We start from the raw sequence: 18553 nt of genomic DNA on the forward strand, positions 1-18553 counted from the left end.
CCTATTTAATTCCTTCTATATCTATATGATACATGTTTGGAAGCACTACTGTACGGTGTCATGTTGAATGAAAAACGTTGAGGTGCAATATGCAGCTCAAATCTTCATAAACGTAGTATGGTGGTCCTTTCTTGAAATTCTATTTCTACATATGAAACCCACGCGCATGCGTACATTCTAAATTACGATTTGCACAACGGTCTATCATCAAAGATGGCGGGAGCCTCCGACCCACTGGAGGACATGCTCTTCAATGAGGTAGACGAAAAAGCTGTAAGCGACTTAGTGGGCTCTTTGGAATCGCAACTTGTCAGCCAAAAGACTTCGCCCGCCACATATTCTAATATCAAGCGAGAAGGATCTACGGGCGCTGTTAGCCAGTTCTCAGGGAAACTGCGTGATCAAGCGGGGTCTCTGGAGCCGCCACAACAAGGACACCCAAAAGCGGCGTTAAACGCGGAACCCATCGCGAATCAGGCGATGCCCAATAAGATTATCAGCGCTTCCACCTCTTCCATCACTACTGGGGGTGTTTTAAACGCTGGTACTAATCTACAAACATATGGAACCGCATCTCAAACCATTTCCACCGCACCACCAGGATCGGTAACTTTGCCTGCTCAGTCGACTAGCTTCAACAGAGGGACTATTTTGGGTCCTGCTGGCACATCAGCGGTGACTGTTCCCAATCCAAACATCACAACAACAACAACAACAACAACTATCAGGACTGCTTCACCTGGTTTACAGAGTTTTAACGGGAACACTGGAGCTCTGAAGTTGGTCAACTCGCCTGCAGCTTCCCAAGTCGGGTCAGGCAGCAGCACTGTTGTAAGTACTGTCAGTGCGGGCAATTCCAATATCATTGTGTCCATGGCTTCACAACCTCCTTCTCTGCCAAACTTTACTGGACCTCAACAGTCTGCAGTGGCTACTACTCCCACTATTGCATTGCAAAGACAGCCCAGCCCCATGGCCATTGCCTCACAGAATGGAGTAATAGACCCCAAGGTTTCTGCAGTGGTCACACAGGGTGCAGGTTCCCTAGGGGCCACCACCTCTCAGGTCATGAACCACAGCAACACTCTCATGCACACTAAAATGGTGGCACCCAACCAGCCAGTCTCTGCTGGCCAATCAATAATTCTCGGAGGGTCTCCCCCTCCTGTTGTTGTTAACTCACCAATAAGCCAGCCACAGAGTGTGGCGAGTCCCACTCTCACAGCTGGGGTGAAACCAACTGTTAATGGAGTTGGTCAGCCCACAGTGACCATCGTGAGGCCCCCCAGTGCTCCTGTGATGGCTACCCCCGTACAGCAGCAGAGACCTGGGCTGTTAGCAAGTACCACAAGGACTGCTGCACCACAGCTGGCCGTCAGACCACCACAAAAGACCACCATTCAGTTACCCCCTGGATTTACCATACCACCCGGTAAGGAACCCTACTGATGTTGTAGAACCTTTAGAAACTAGGATCTGACACCCTGGAATGTTTTGACCCATTAGTCATTCAATTAATCATATTCATATAGTCTGTAGCCTATAGCCTAGTGTGCTATTCACTTTTGCTTAGGCCAAAACCCCCGCAAAAGAGCAACAAAAAAGTAGACAATTTAAAATGTCATATTGAGAAAGATGTGACCTGACTGTGTTTCTCTCTCAGGTATGGTGCTGGTGCGTACGGACACGGGACAGCTAGTGATGGTGACTCAGCAGGTTCTAGCCCAGGCCCAGGCTAAGACCCAACAAGGCCAGGCTGCTGTCTCCAACATCTCCCCCCAGCCTGGAATCCCCACCGCTGGGGCCAACGTCAGAGTTAGCACTCCCAGCCAGGTACTGTATGGGGGAATCAGGCTAAAGTTGTCTGGAGCGGGCTGGAATGGATTATATCATATTAAACGTCTTTGTCTATCTGGTGTGTGTCTGCCATGTAGTGTCCACATCCACAATCCTCTTGATTGGACCAAGTACAGTCATGCTGTTTGTTTGTGGGTTTGGCATAAGATCGATGCTGCTCAGGTTAGGAATATTCTGGGAGATGATGTTGTACATGATTGTAGAAGAGCTTGTCATGAGACCATAGATTATTGTGCCTGTGGTTAGTAGTCGGGTCTTGGTGCAGCATCTGCTGCGGCTGTAGAGTCCCATTCGTGAGAGGCATTTAACTGCCCCCTGTCTCAACTGAAGGTCTACCCAGATGTTGTAGGGGTGTCCCACTGTTTCTTCCTCTTCACCCTATTCCCCTCTAGTGTTGCGCCAGTGTGATTTCACTTTTAGGAAGTCACAACAAGTTGACCATGTATCCCGGTACTAATCTGTAATGACTGTTTTTTTTCATCCAATGTCTCTCTGACCCCATTCTCCCCCTGTTCTCTGCAGGCCCCTGGTACGCCCCAGGCTGTCCGTCTGGCGTCCCCTTTCCAGGCAAGAATGGCCCAGTCCCCCTCTCCCTCTAGCCCTGCTATACAGGTGTGCACTTCATGTCTCCAATCAACGCCTTCTGTCAGAGAACACACACCTAATTATAGTAGCTACTAACTACATCCTCTTAGTAGATTGTTCATTTATTTGTTTGAAATATGTTTGACATTTTTCAGCCCTGTTTTTATTTGGTTGTTATTTTAGTTGTTTCATTTATGTCATGTTGTAATAGTGGTTGTTTAGTCTCTCAACTGAGCTGTGTTGTGTTAACAGTTGTGTTGTCTTAATAGTTGTGGTTTCCACTACTGTATAAAGTTGTAGTCATTTATGCCTGTTGTCATTCTCTCCAGAAGGCCATAACCGTGGCACCTGCGGGTGCGTCTGTGTCAGTGAAAATGACCACCCCTCAGAAGGCCCAGTCTGTGATCACAGGGGGCCAGGCCTTGGTCAAGCCTGGTGCTGTACGGCCCACTATCACCCTGAACACTGCAGCAGCCAGTGCCTCTGGAAGCCCTATTTCAACAGTCTCCCAGGTTTGTCAATTGTGTTACTTGTTTTTGTCAACAGGGGTACTTTGCTTCTGACACTTTGCAGGGTTTACCACCTTTTTTGTTTACTGTGAAGTGTGTTGTGATTTTAAATCCTCTTAAAAATAAAGTTTGATTTAATAAAATGTTATGTCACCACCACCTCTGGTATTATGAGAAGTACATTTGAATGGAAAGTAATCATACCAAATGACCCATTCTCCTCTCTTACAGGAAATGCAAGAGAATGTGAAGAAGTGCAAGAACTTCCTGTCCACCCTGATCAAACTGGCGTCCCACAACTCCCCCTCCCCTGACACATCTAAGAACGTCAAGACCCTGGTGCAGGATCTACTGGTGAGTCAAGACTCCTATAGAGGACAACTACAGTTGGAAATTCTAATGACTAGAATTCTAATGACCTAGTCCTTGTATCATTAACACATGCCTTATGAATGACTTATGAATGTTTATAAATGAAAGTTATTAGAAAGTGTTTTTGTGCTTTGTTTTGTAGTTCTATTGTCAGCAGAGTGAAAAGGTCCATGACATTTCATTATAAAATGATTTTTTAACTGTCCCCTGTCTTTGATTAGGATGCTAAAATCGAGCCTGAGGAATTCACCACGAGTCTGCAGGCTGAGCTGAAATCCTCTCCACAGCCGTACCTCATCCCCTTCCTCAAGGTTTGTTTGGTACCCTTAACCCTCAGCCCCCAGCATTCCTGCCCTTTTTTAGCTTATTGCTATGCAATTGAAATGCAATTACTAAAGTACTATGGAACAAGTTATTACAACAAGGTTACTACTGTAATTAGTGTTACTGCACAGGTATAAGAGAAACTTAATGTAAAGTGTTACACTAAATTTCATAGCAGACCTGTTGCATAATTATACAAAATATAGACAGTCAATTGTTGACGACATTATCCATGTAACCCGGATGTGTTTCCCTCTGTACAGAAAAGCCTCCCTGCCCTGCGGCTGTCCCTTCTCAACAACCAGCAGTCTCTTCTGGCCTCCACCTCCGCTTCTGCCCTGGCCGTCCCCTCCACCTCCACCATCAGGCCCCGGCTCCCCACCACCATCAGCCCCGCCACAGGCATCGTCAGGACACCTACCACTGCCCTGGTATGACTTAGACACTGGAGAGAAGCTCTGCAGTTTCTAATGGTTCTCTCTATGATGGGCCTAGTATAATTGATTTAAGGCCGTACTAGGTTATGTCTCTATAATAGGCATAGAAACACACACACACACACACACACACGTGAGGCCATTCTATGATGTATTTTATATTCATTGTGTTGTATTCTGTCTGTTATGTGCCACTTCGCTCAACTACTGTGAGTTCCATTTTCTGTCTTCATGTTCTTATAGCTCCTCTCTTCCCCTTCTCTCTTCCAGGGTGTGAGAAGACCAGGGGTCCAGGGGGTCCAGACCCGCATGCCCATGGTCATCACTCAGACTATACGACCGCAAGGTACTAGTACTGCATAGCACCCTCTCTCTTCCCTTATGCAGACATATCTTGTCCATACAAGCTCAATTTGACATCCCAGTGCTCTCCATTTATGTTTTTGTTAGTGGTGAATGGCAGGAGTTTTCCCCCAGTGGGCACTCGTTTTTCCCACATGATTCAACTTCTCAAGGCCTGCATAGTTACTAGGTGTCTCAGGTGTGATAGGGTTGGGCTCTAACAAAATGTACCAGCAGGGGATGCCCCAGGACCGGAGTTAACCCCTGGTTAAGAGCACTGCACAGAGGCCTATTTACTCAACATGCTATTGAACAGCTTGTAATGATATGTCTTGTTAATTTGTCAGGCGTAGTTACAAGAGGACCCTCTATTATCCCGGGCAGAAGTCCTGTGGGCATTGGTGCCCAGGCCTCTGCCAATCAGAAGAAGCTGAATGAGCCTGGAGGCGGGACGTTCAGGTACGTAATAGGGTGGCAGGTAGCCTAGCAATTAAGAGCCAGTAACTGTCGATGTGCCCTTGAGCAAGGCACTTAACCATATGTGCTCCTGTAACTTGTTCTGGATAGGAGTGTCTGCTAAATGACTAACATGTCAATGTAATATCCTGGTTGGCAGAGGAAAACTATAGGCTCACTGTGGGTATGTGACCCCATGTAAACCTATTCCAGGCTCTTGGCGTTGTTGGACTAACGATGTTTACACACACAGTTTTGAGTTATAGTTCAAATCAGAGTTCAAGTATTTGTTGCATTGTATTTTTTTTCATTTGGTCAGGTTGGTTTTACATCGCCAAATGTCAAAAAATAAACATCTATTTATGATTTTCATGAAGCATCACTTGTGTGTCCCAATGTTCATATTTCTTTCGCTTTGAACTTCCAACAACATGCGCGAGGAAACAGCGCAGTAGCTGCTCTAACTGCAACGGGAATAGACTATATTCAGTAGACTATGCCCGGTATAGACCCCGTCTCACCTAATCTGAATTGGATGCGATTATAAATGCGCTGCTACTCACAGAGTGTTTCAGAGACATCAAGTTATGATGCTGCTTGTATTTACCAAATGTTCTCAGTCAAACAACCAATAATAGTGCATGACTGGTTATTTTCCTGTGTTTGGCCCAGACTGTTCTCAACTGCAGCGTACCGCACCTCAGTATCAATTGAATCGGACTGAGACCATCCTTTTTTAGAGAACCACTGTGTGTTTTTGAATGCTCCCAACGAACCAAACTAAGAGGGTTAACACACCAGAGTTAGACAAAACCACTCCAAACTAATTTTGGGCGTGAAATCCCCCTAAGATACTTTAAAACTTTTCCATCATGATGCATGTAAACCGATCAACCACAGGATGGCAGTATTTCACAGATTTTGACCCAACGGGAGAGTAGAAACATACTAAAGCTAAATAAACTCCCGTCCCTGATCAGTGTAAATAACTTCATATCCTCTGAGAAATTGACTTGAAATCTACATGGTGTAATGAACCAAGATATTATCAACGTTATCTGGCCAATTCTATGATCTTCTAGGGCACACCCTGATCTGTGTGTACTGTATGTCTTTAGAGATGACGATGACATCAATGACGTGGCGTCCATGGCGGGGGTAAACCTGAACGAGGAAAACGCCCGCATCATGGCCACCAACTCTGAGCTGGTGGGCACCAAGATCCGCTCCTGTAAGGACGAGGCCTTCCTCCCCCCAGGCCTGCTGCACAGACGCATCATGGAGGCTGGTAGGTCATACCAGATGAGAGGCACTTGTTCACTTACCTTCATGGATTTGAAAGGAAATGACTGGTGTAAGACACAAGCTGCTGAAAGTAGTGGAGCTCGGCCCTGATGTCTCGATCATCAATAAATGACTGTCCACACCTTGCCATCCCACCCCAGATAATGGCACTGATTGGCTGTCCCAATAATAGTGTGCCTTTAACCCCAGCTGATGTCTTTTCTCTCAGCCAAGAGATTTGGGGTGACCGAGGTCCCAGCTGAGACAGTGAACTACATCTCCCATGCTACCCAGGCCAGGCTGAGATCCATGCTGGAGAAAGTGTCCACTATCGCCCAGCACCGCACCGACGGGGGCAAGGTAAGCGTAGGGAGAGTAGGGGTTGTCATGAACAGAAGTACATAAACCGTGAATATGAATAACACACACAACATATGAACAACAACATGAGCAGTACACAAACTACATAAACACCATCGTTCCTGTCCCTTCTGTCTTTCTCTCTCCTCTCTTTCACTCTCCCTCTCTCCTCTCTTTCACTCTCCCTCTCTCCTCTCTTTCACTCTCCCTCTCTCCTCTCTTTCACTCTCCCTCTCTCCTCTCTTTCACTCTCCCTCTCTCCTCTCTTTCACTCTCCCTCTCTCCTCTCTTTCACTCTCCCTCTCTCCCCTCTCTCACTCTTTCTCTCTCCCCTCTTTCTCTCTCCCCTCTCTTTCTCTCTCCCCTCTCTTTCACTCTCTCTCCCCTCTTTCACTCTCCCCTCTTTCTCTCTCCCCTCTTTCTCTCTCCCCTCTTTCTCTCTCCCCTCTTTCTCTCTCCCCTCTCTTTCTCTCTCCCCTCTCTTTCTCTCTCCCCTCTCTTTCACTCTCCCTCTCTCCCCTCTCTTTCTCTCTCCCCTCTCTTTCTCTCTCCCCTCTCTTTCTCTCTCCCCTCTCTTTCACTCTCCCTCTCTCCCCTCTTTCACTCTCCCCTTTCTTTCACTCTCCCTCTCTCCCCTCTTTCTCTCTCCCCTTTCTTTCACTCTCCCTCTCTCCCCTCTTTCTCTCTCCCTCTCTCCTCTCTTTCTCTCTCCCCTCTTTCTCTCTCCCCTCTTTCTCTCTCCCCTCTTTCTCTCTCCCCTCTTTCTCTCTTTCTCTCTCCCCTCTCTTTCATTCTCCCTCTCTCGCTTTCTCCCTCTCTCCCCTCTCTCTTTCTCTCCCTCTCTCCCCTCTCTTTCACTCTCCCCTCTATCCTGCCCCTTCCTTCTCTATGCAGGATGAGGAATGGTATGAGCCGTCGACAGACGTCAGGGCCCAGCTCCGCTTTTTTGAGCAGCTGGAAAGGATGGAGAAACAGAGGAAGGACGAACAGGAGAGAGAGGTCCTACTCAAGGCTGCCAAGGTACCTACAGAACAGAGTAGCGTTCAGTAGAGACAGACCACCACCTGACTACATGCTCACTGTCTCTAGGTCATTACCACTGCATTACCCCAAATCACAAGTTGAACTCGAAGTGCCCGTTAATAGCTGCACTATTTTCAGTTGAGCAACAAAATTGTGTGTGTGTGTACACTTGATCTTGGGAAGGATGTGACACCTGAAAACAGAGGTAATTAGTGGAGTTTGAACAGAGCCCACCTTCACTGGGGCGTACTCACACTCATATCTGAAGATTACCTGCACAGTATGTTTGTTAGCTAATTACTCTTAGGAAAAACATTGCTATCTAGAATCTTAAAGGCTGTCCCCATAGGATAACATTTTGAAGAACCCTTTTGGGTTCCAGGTAGAACCCTTTCTACATAGGATTCTACATGGAACACAAAAGGATACTGACTGGAACCACAAAGGATTCTGCTATGGGAACAGCCGAAGAACCCTTTTTTATAAGAGGGTAGCCAGCCAGTTTTAGTGGAATGATTCCAATCATTTTTCAATTTAACTGCCAATATGCCAATGTTCCATATAACAGACACAGCCATACACTGGCTGAAATCAGTTAATGATAGGACTTAGACAAGTTGTAAATGCAACAAGTACTGATAATTACACTTGCAGCTTCCCAAGAAAACAAAAAAATGTAGACATTGATGGACTGTTTGCATATATTTTAGAGGATATTTATATAGAACATTGGTATAAAACCTGCATGAACTGTATATTTTGACAATGTTTTATGTAGTAAATAATTATATTACACTTTCTGATATATCACATGCCTGACTTTTATTTTCCTCCATAAGTAAAAACAGGAAATGCATTATCTACGCCTCTGCTGCTGATCATTCCAATTAGGCTGGTTTGGATGTCTCCCTGACAAATGGTTGATATTATGATTCTGGAACTTTGAGGGTTTATGACATTTAGTAATTGAATAGGATCTCTATGGTTATATTATAGTTGAGTTGTTGTTGTTCATTCAGGCTGGATGTATCTTGTGGTTAAAGGGATAGTTCACCCAAATGACAATATTACATATTGGTTTCCTTACACTGTAATCAGTCTATGCACACAGTATGACAGCAATCAATGCTTTGGTTTAGTTTCCACAGGGAAACGTTATTTTCCCTGGAACTGTTTCCACATGATAACATTTTAGCATTTGTAGCACAAATCCCATTCAAGTCATGGGACCAATATTATGAGCAATTTTCAAGCATGTCCAAATCATCCCGAAGTATCTAAAATCAATTGTGAAGCTCAACAAAGTCACTTATATATGATTCTGGACATGATGTGCAAAAAATTATATTAGTCCCATGACTAGAATGGGATTTGTGACACATGCTAAAACGTTAGCATGTGGAAACGGTGCCCTGGAAACTAAACCAAAGCATGAATTTGTCTCATGCCTTATCCATAGACTGCTTACAGTGTAAGGAAACCAATTTGTCATTTTGTCATTTGGATGTACTATGCCTTTTAAACACATTATATTCGGAAAGTATTCAAACCTCTTCACTCTTCAAATTTTGTTATGTTACAGCCATATTCTAAAATGTATAAAAAATATATATATATATTTAATCCTCATGAATTTACACAAAACACCCCATAATGACAAAGCGAAAACAGGTTTTTAGACAGTTTTGCGAATGTAAATACCGGTATTTAAATACCTTATTTACATAAGTATACAGACCCTTTGCTATGAGATTTGAAATTGAGCTCCAGTGCATCCTGTTTCCATTGATCATCCTTAAGATGTTTCTACAACTTGATTGGAGTCCCCCTGTGGTAAATTCAATTGATTGGATATGATTTGGAAGAGAACACACCTGTCTATATACGGAAAAACCAAGCCACGAGGTAGAATGAATTGTCCGTAGTGCTCCGAGACAGGATTGTGTCAAGGCACAAAACATTTCTGCAGTATTGAAGGTCTCCAAGAACCGTGGCCTCCATCATTCTTAAATGGAAGAAGTTTGGAACCACCAAGACTCTTCCTAGAGCTGGCTGCCCGGCCAAACTGATCAATCGGAGAAGAAGGGATAGGATCAGGGAGGTGACCAAGAACCAGATGGTCACTCTGACAGAGCTCCAGAGTTCCTCTGGAGATAGGAGAACCTTTCAGAAGGACAACCATCTCTGCAGCACTCCACCAATCAGGCCTTTATGGTAGAGTGGCCAGACGGAAGCCCCTCCTCAGTAAAAGGCACATGACAGCCTGCAGTAAAAGGCACCTAAAGACTCTCAGACCATGAGAAACAAGATTCTCTAGTCTGACGAAACCAAGATTAAACTCTTTGGCCTGAATGCCAAGCGTCAGGTCTGGAGGAAACCTGGCACCATCCCTACGGCAAGCATGGTGGTGGCAGCATCATGTCGTGGGGATGTATTTCAGTGGCAGGGAATGGGAGACCAGTCAGGATCGAGGGAAAGATGAGCAGAGCAAAATACAGAGATCCTTGATGAAAACCTGCTCCAGAGCACTGAGGACTTCAGACTGAAACGAAGGTTTGCCTGCCAACAGGACAACAACCCTAAGCACACAGGCAAGGCAGGAGTGGCTTTGAGACATGTCTCTGAATGTCCTTGAGTGGCCAGGCCAGAGCCCGAACTTGAACCCAATCGAACTTCTCTGGAGAGACCTGAAAATAGCTGTGCAGCGACGCTCCCTATCCAACCTGACAGAGCTTGAGAGAATCTGCAGAGAAGAATGAGAGAAACTCCCCAAATACAGGTGTGCCAAGCTTGTGGCATCATACCCAAGAAGACTCAAGGCTGTAATCGCTGCTAAAGGTGCTTCAACAAAGTTCTGAGTAAAGGGTCTGAATACTTGTGTCAATTTCGATGTTTCATTTTTAATACATTTGCAATTTTAAAAATAAAACAGATTTTTGCTTTGTCATTATGGGGTTGTGTGTGTAGATTTTTTTTAGGGAAAAAATAATTGTATCAATTTTAGAAAAACATAACTGTAACATAACAAAATGTGGAAAAAGTAGAGGGCTATGAATACTTTCCGAAATGCACTGTAAATACTATAATAAGCACTGGTTTCAGACTATAGCATTGTCTTAAGCTATTGCCCCGATATCTCTCTCTCGTAACGGAGTATGTACCTTTTTTGTCTCTCTAACCGGTCTCTCTCTCTACTCTATAGAGTCGCGCCAGACAGGAGGACCCAGAACAAGCTCGGTTGAAGGCGAAAGCTAAGGAGGTAATTGCGTCAATTTTTAAAAAAAAGCTATTGACATGTTATTAATGTCCATGTACAATATAAAAAAACGATGCAGTCCATTATCTGCTACAGACTGGTATGCAAGAACTTCCCACCAAAAGACACACATTCTCCATATAGTCCATATAGTCCTGCTACCTTCCCAACCATGCCACTATTTGAAGCTAGCTCTCCCCGTATTATAGCTCTGCCTTGGGCAGACAGACAGTGCCTCGCCACTACCAGCCAGAGTGGGTACTGAGGTCAGAGAGCATTATCCATAAAGATCTGGACAGGGGAGCCCAGGTCAGGACATGTTCAATCATTCTGAACATTATAGTGCATTGTAAAAGTTGCCTAATCAATATTTTGTTTTGCTGAATCATTTGTGTTTGTGCTGGGCTGGAACAAAGATGTACAAGCCCAGTCGCTCCCCAGGAGGAGGGTTGGCTACCCCTGGTTTAACGCCTAGTGGGCCAAAAACCAAAACACCTCTGGTTTTTATTATCTCTTTCTAATTGGGGACTAATTCAGACCTTGGACATCAGGTGAATGGACTCCCTGTCCAATCAATCGTATTGACTGTATGCTTGTTTATTCTATGTGTAAACTCTGTGTTGTTGTTTCTGTCGCACTGCTTTGCTTTATCTTGGCCAGGTCGCAGTTGTAAATGAGAACTACCTGGTTAAATAAAGGTGAAGGAAAAAAATATAAAAAAATAATCTGTGACATTAATAAATCATTACTACTAACAGGTAGAAAGAACCATCAGTCCAGGCCTCTGGCCTGTGTGATAGACTAGTTTCAGAAAGTGTGATGAAGTGCCTTTACCACTTCATCAAGCAGGCAGACATGCAGGCAAGGACCTGACCTGAAGCAACCTTGGCTAGACCGACAGAGCCCCACTCTCTGCCTTGTGACCTCATAATGCCTGAAGATACAATGCTCCTTTCACACACACGCTAGCCTGCTTCAGGCTGTTGGCCTCTGCTTCATCTTGACGTCCAGGGTCAGGTCACAGGTCACGGTACTTCGTCACCAGGGTGTGTGTGTGCGTACCATGTGCAGCACCTCTTTCAATTAGCATTACAGTGTCTTAATGAGGACATCATCGTTGCCTTGAATTATGTCTCCTATTGGTTAGTCTCCTATTGGTTAGTCTCCTATTGGTTAGTCTCAATACTTCTTTCCCCCTCCTCTTCTCCCCCCCCAGTCTCCTCCTTTGGCGCGGGCTGCTGTTTTAGCCTAGCAGTTTGTAGGACTGCTTCAGAAGGATTTGTGTTCATAGCAGATAATAATAGTCTGATAAATGCAGCTCTATATGTAGGCCTATTAGATTGTTGAACTGTCGGTCTTTTCAGGGCTCATTATACGGCACCTTCTTGGCGCTGTAACTTTCTCCATTCCAGCTTTTATGCTGCCAATGATAGATCCTGTTTAGGGTGTAAATCAGCCAGGACAGTAAACATGTCTGTGGCTCTCTCTCCCTTTCCCCTTTCAGATGCAGCAGGCGGAGCAGGCCCAGATCCGGCAGCGTGAAGCCAACCTCACTGCCCTGGCTGCCATCGGGCCCCGTAAGAAACGCAAGATGGACTCGCCAGGGGGCTCCACATCGGGCACAGAGGTAAGGGTGCTAAAATGTGGCAGTAAGAATAGGAACACACAAGTAGGATATTCAAAGTTGACAGATGTCCTCATTCCCCAATGACTTTCACCACCTGACTCTCCATCACATTTTAGGAAAACATTTTTAAGTGGGGATAGCTTCGTTCACTCTACTCTGTCATCAATACACCCCCCCCCCCCCCCCCCCTCCCTTCTATCCAGCAGTGTGAATGTGACCAGAGTTGAGTGAAGGGGGTCAGCGTGGGCCTCTAGGCTTGTTGTGGGTGTCTGCACCGCTCTACCCCCTCCAAGCCCCCCCTCCTCTCACCCCCTCAGGGGAGCCATAGATTTCAGCTCTGCAGAAATAAGCCTGAGGGGGAACACAGCCTGGGGCGGCTGCAGTATGGGTGCCTCAGTCACGCCACCTTCCACCCCCACCCACATCCAGCCCAGAGGTATCCCCACAGCGATCCCAGACAAAGGGGGCTCTGTGCGGGGTGAGAGCCACGATTAGGAGAGGGAGGGAATGCAAGCGAGGGAACATTGTAGGGAAGGGGAGGGTGTAATCATGAACTTTGACACATGCCTCAGCGTGAAAAGAATGAGGAATTACTAAGCCAAATGAACGTCTAGCAAGCTAGTCAGTCAACCAGTTGATAGGTTAGCCAGTCGGTGAGCTAGTCAGGAAGTTGGCTAGTCTGTCAAATCAGTGAGCTGCTTTTGTTGCTAGCTAGTTTGTAATATGGGTATGTTGGACTACAGTCAGTCAGTCAGTTTGTTGATAGTTAGCAAGTCAACAAGGTAGTCCCTTATGGGCTGTTTATTTTTCTACTGTAGCTAATGAGTTAGAAATGCAGAAAGGTTGCCTGACTCCTTTATTAACCGTTCCTCATACATACCCAAACGGCCTGAAGGGCTCGTGCCAGGCTGATGTGTCTATATCTCAACCCTGATCACGCCTGCAGATGGGAGCTAAGGGGCCTGCTGGGGCTGCATGGGGCTCCAACCTCAGGGCAGAGTAGTTACAAAGAAGGCAGCTCAGTGACGAGAAGACAACAAGATGAACAATTATTTGTCATGTTTTTCAAAAACCCTGATGAAAGCGAAGAGCCAAACCGCATTGGTTTTATCAATAGTTTATCGACTTCCACTACCTTCCAAGACTTGCTGAATTTCCTATTCACTTCAATGTGCTCCAACTTCCCGTGTGAAAGGGAATCAGTCACAGTTATATCACGAGGATCTTTGACCGATTTTAGTCAGAAGAGCAGGGATCTCGTGCTATCCATCATGCTTGATTGGAGTGGGTGATTGTAGCGTCTCGTTGGAGACTCCACTGGGTGTGTAACGTTGGGGGCGTTCATTGTGCCAGTATGGAGTACACACCCTTGGGCATAGGGTGTGTGCGTGTTTTGTGTGCAGGAGGTAACCACGCCTGCAGGCTGTTAAGCTGTATAATGCTCTGATTGTGTTCCTGTATGGACCTGGAGCCTCATTCCTATCCTCTAGTGTCAGCTCTCCCCTCAGGCTCTCAGCACAGAGAAGTAGAATATACACTCAATTTATATAATAGGAACCACCATCGGCTCACAAAACAACCATTACATACGGTGCCTTCAGAAAGTATTCATAGCCCTTGACTTATTCCACAATTTGTTATGTTACAGCCTGAATTGTAAATGGATGAGAGAGATTTTACACACAATAAAAATGTTTTTAGACATTTTAGCAAATGCATTGAAAATGTAAAATGTAAAAATGTAATGTAATGTAAAATATCTGATTTACATGAGTATTCCCTGAGTCAATACTTTGTAGAAGCACCTTTGGCACCGATTACAGCTGAGTGTCTTTGGATAAGTCTCTAAGAGCTTTGCACACCTGGATTATACAGTATTTGCCCATTATTCTTTTATGAAAAAGGGTTGCAATTTCATTGAATTAGGGATAGTTTAACTAAAATATGCCACAAAACCTAGAATTGCCTTATGTGTATCCCACAAAAAAAGATTCACTGTTATAAGCTAACTTTTTTGATGAATTTAAGGAAAATTCACCAAATTTCCAGCCTTAACTTCCCATGTAAAATTTCCTGGGAAGTTTCCGACCCTTTGCAAACCTAATTCCAAATAGTCCTAACCCTTTATTTCAGCATACACCACCACAGGGTTATTGGGTTAGGCACTGAGTTCACTAAGACATGTACAATTTCATCACCCATTCAAACAAGCTTTAGGACATTTCAGGAGTATGCAAAACAATGCATCAATTCAAGCCACACTATTTGATACTGGCTGTTTCGAAGTGTTGTTTTTAGGTGGTGTAGAATCTTGAGAAAGCTTTTTCGGCGATTTGGAGCCGTAGGCTAAGGGTGTGACCGTTTCCCTCAGGCTGTGTCCACACCTTGTATGAAACTGTGGTGATGCATACACAAGCCTGGGCTGAATTTAAATTTCTCTAGTTAGTAAAACTGCATTGCTTGTTCCATGCCTGCATTACTATTGCTTGAGCCTACTTGTTTTGATACACATTGCCAACACAGATATTTTAAGTCAATTAAAACAACCCTAAATCACTTACTAGTAGATGTAACTTTTTTAATGTCGTCCCTTTGTCCTCAGGTTGCTTCGGGTTCAGGGGATGGCTCTTCCACAGCTGCCTCCTCCCGCCAACAGCTCCGTCAGCGGATCACGCGAGTCAACCTCAGGGACTTTATCTTCTGCCTGGAGCAGGAGAGGGCCACATCCAGGTCCTTATTGCTTTATAAAGCTCTCCTGAAGTAGTGAAGTCCCCCAGGGTTCAGTACTCAGTTAATTACACATTCTTACTGTTCTACACAGCTCTCCTGAAGTAGTGGGGGTACCACAAGGTTCAGTACTCAGCCCATTACAAATCCTTACGGTTCTTCACAGCTCTCCTGAAGTATGACGTCCTACAGGGTTTAGTACTTAGCTGGCCCGTTACAAATCCATAAGGGTTCTCTAGTCGACCCAATACAAATCTTTACTGTTCTACACAACTCTCCTGAAGTAGGGCGTCCACAATGGTTCTGTACTCGACCTGATGCAAATCCTTACTACTCGATAAGGCTCTCCTAACGTAGGGGTAACACAGGGCTTTGTACTATGCCCATAACACATTTGTGATAAGTAAAGTTTCCCCTTTGCCCCCATCTCTACATATGCCTTCATTCCCATTCTGCATTATCAAATAGCCCCCCCATCTCTACACACACCCTCATTCCCATACCACACTATCATATATCACCCCTTGCATCTGAAGCTAAGCAACCCCACACCACCCTAACGTTGCTCCCAGATCATACTGCCCCTTAGGACAGGTACACTGGCTACTCTTTCACTTGGACACATCCTTGTTTTTACATCACGTCTAGTCTCATTCACTAGCTGTGTGCTTTACAACGCTGAGAGCCTAGAAGCTGACAGGTGGGCACACAACAGCATTTTTTTTACCATGACTCCTATGTACCTCGAGATGCCTTGAGTCTCTGTCCCAATTTGTTGCGTCGTTCTCAAACAACCTACAGTAGTAATATTTATGTTGGGGTCCTTGCTATTTAAGCCTAATGATTTGCCACTAAGGATGTTACATCACATCATATTTAGACTAACCCTAACCCTTGGACCAACATGATTGTTTGGTCACCGTGGTCAGGATCTGTGCTCTCCAGGGGCCTTATTTATCAACTGTGCGTACATTTCTTACTAAATTCTGGCATACCTGGAGATTGTAGGATTTCTGGCATACTTGGAGATTGTAGGATTTCTGGCATACTTGGAGATTGATAAATCCTACAAACTGTCCCATGCAACACATACGCATGTTTTCAGTGATAAATCAGAACCAAATTACATTATATATTTTTAACAAAATGCCCTCATTAGCTGTATGATTTGCAAATGTTGGAACTGGGCCATGTCCTTTTCTAAAAGAAAGCTGAATAGCAAATTTGATTACATTTTTGTAGAGGTGTGGGCAGAATGTTTTAATCTTTTGCAGAGTTTTGAAAATAAAAATGCATTCTGCCTATTGCGAGTACCAAACACTGGTCGTGCATTCTGCAAGATTGATTGTCTATTGAACAATTTAAAAGTAAATGTTGCCTACAGCCCACATGAATTGTTGTTCAATATTTTGTTTATCAATACATTGTGTTTCTGAGATTAAATAGGCTATGACATCACACTCCTATCGCACAGCAATACTGTAGACTACCCATACTGTCATAGGTTACCAGCCTATTTGCTTTTGAGCATGGTTGGATATTGAATGAGCAATGAATAAATGGTAGCCATTATTATAATTCCTGTGCATCAAACACCTCAATTTCCCCCCAAATAACAATCTTTGCTTGCAATACAGTTGATCGACCATTAGAAGTTGTACCTACGCATGGTCTGAGATTTACGTGGAGATGCACTTCAAATTAAAAATGGATAAATACCAACCTTTGTGGGAAAACTGGCCCACACAAGGTTTAGTCATTTTTCTGTGCGCACACACCTTTGATAAATGAGGCCCCAGGTCAAAGCCTACAAACACTGATCTGTGTTATGTACGATTTCCCCAACATATTGAAGAGGAAGGAACCATTTCAAAATGAAAGATAATGTTTGCATTTTATGTTCTGGGCAAGTACTGAGTTTGGGGGGAAAAACAACTCATATTGTAACATGTTTTAAAGGTAGACTCAGCGATATGACATAGATGCAGAAAGTGAACCGCGGTGGGTCAATTTCCTCAACAACTAAGAGCGTTGACGCGTGAGGCTCAACTTCTCCACTGTTTTGGTCCCTTGGCTACCATGCTTTGAACAGCGTGAAGCGAACCCGTGCACATGCGCAGATACTGTATGACTGCATCTTGCTCATCTCAATAGCTGCTGCTCGTGGCAAGATCATTTCTCTGAGTCTACCTTTTAATGTACCAAACCATAAGATGAATGTTGAAGAGAATCCTATTGTTTTGATAGTGGTCAGATAAATGTACCAGGAAGTACTGTGATGCCTGCTATTAAAACACAACGTGTATACATACTAGTTCCAGACCTGGATCCAATACTTTCAAATATGAAATATGAGCTCGATTTAGATTGCCTGGTACAACAGAACCTATGGAATAGTCCCATTTTTAAATGCAAACGCCAAGCTAAATCAAGCCCACCTTAATTACTTGCAAGTATTTGACCCAGGTTTGGCTGGTATACATGGTACTTTAGGGTTCCTATTACTATTGGCAGAAGAGTGAAACATCTTAAGATTTTTTTTGTTTTGTTTTTTTGTGTGTTAAAAAAAAAATTGTGAGCCAATTCTAATATTCTATCCAATGGTTCATAACATAAACTAATCTCTCCTATTGTAGACGTGAATCTAGATGAATTACCAGGATCCATTTAAAGATATAAGTATCATTATTCAGATTCAACCTCATCACAGAACACAGGGAGCTGGCTCTCTTATACACTCACTCAGGCTAATCAACCATTTGAATGAAGATGACAATTAACAATGCGGTCATAATATTGAGCACCATTCCTATATAGTTTTCTCAAGACCTGAAATTCCATCCGGGACTTTTTAATCAACTGAAAAGTCCATCACTTGCAGAAGTTTCCGCACCGCTTAACTATCTATTGAGTGATTGACTTTTAATGCTGATGATCAACATCAAAATGTCAATCTGTCGCGGCGATCTGTCAAGTATTTTTTTATAATGCTAATGGGATACTACTGCTTCCTTATTTTTTGGGGGGGTCAAAAGCCCTTTTTCAGTTTGACTTTGAAATGACTGTCCATGAAAGGTTTTTAATGCTTTAAATGTATTTTTTACTGTAACATGCATTTGTTTATAGAGTGCATAGTTCTAATTGATAAATGAAATAAAGCTGTGGTGTATGTATATTCAAGTTTAGAGTCTGGGTCTTAAGAACCCAGCTACTGTATTATGTGTTGAAGGACACATTTTTGTGACTATTTATATTTCCTACTGTCTGTGCATTCAAACCTGACGCATTTCAGGTGATGCAATTTTAGTATTGTTTGTACCTTTGCAAAAAAAAACAATAATAAAGAAAGTGATTGAAAAGCACAAATATCCTAATTTCTTTGGTGTGTGCCAGG

General features: G+C 44.0%; 1 protein-coding gene across 2 annotated transcripts; it reads left to right on the forward strand.

Moving 5' to 3' along the window:
- Window positions 1–185: 185 nt before the first annotated feature.
- Window positions 186–18525, forward strand: LOC139375001 (transcription initiation factor TFIID subunit 4-like). Of its 2 annotated transcripts, none has more exons than XM_071116345.1 (15): window positions 186–1432; window positions 1664–1833; window positions 2380–2469; window positions 2775–2954; window positions 3183–3305; window positions 3545–3634; window positions 3911–4078; window positions 4355–4430; window positions 4774–4885; window positions 6001–6170; window positions 6396–6526; window positions 7421–7546; window positions 10752–10808; window positions 12310–12432; window positions 15035–18525. In XM_071116345.1, the coding sequence occupies exons 1-15, from the start codon at window positions 214–216 to the stop codon at window positions 15194–15196; spliced, it is 2997 nt and encodes a 998-aa protein (XP_070972446.1). In that variant the 5' UTR covers window positions 186–213; the 3' UTR covers window positions 15197–18525. The 2 variants fall into 2 exon arrangements, with proteins under 2 accessions (XP_070972446.1, XP_070972436.1); XM_071116335.1 differs by having other exon boundaries at window positions 191–1432; window positions 2772–2954.
- Window positions 18526–18553: the final 28 nt, after the last annotated feature.

The sequence above is a fragment of the Oncorhynchus clarkii genome, chromosome 2 (assembly GCF_045791955.1).
Source record: "Oncorhynchus clarkii lewisi isolate Uvic-CL-2024 chromosome 2, UVic_Ocla_1.0, whole genome shotgun sequence".
Lineage (NCBI taxonomy): Eukaryota > Metazoa > Chordata > Actinopteri > Salmoniformes > Salmonidae > Oncorhynchus > Oncorhynchus clarkii.

What these genes read in the sequence shown, in the direction of transcription:
- LOC139375001 (XM_071116335.1), top strand. Translation starts at nt 214, where the DNA reads ATGGCGGGAGCCTCCGACCCACTGGAGGACATGCTCTTCAATGAGGTA. An exon ending in ACCTCATCCCCTTCCTCAAG is followed by an intron (nt 3,635 to 3,910) that starts GTTTGTTTGGTA and finishes CCCTCTGTACAG; the next exon opens with AAAAGCCTCCCTGCCCTGCG. An exon ending in CCTGGAGGCGGGACGTTCAG is followed by an intron (nt 4,886 to 6,000) that starts GTACGTAATAGG and finishes GTATGTCTTTAG; the next exon opens with AGATGACGATGACATCAATG.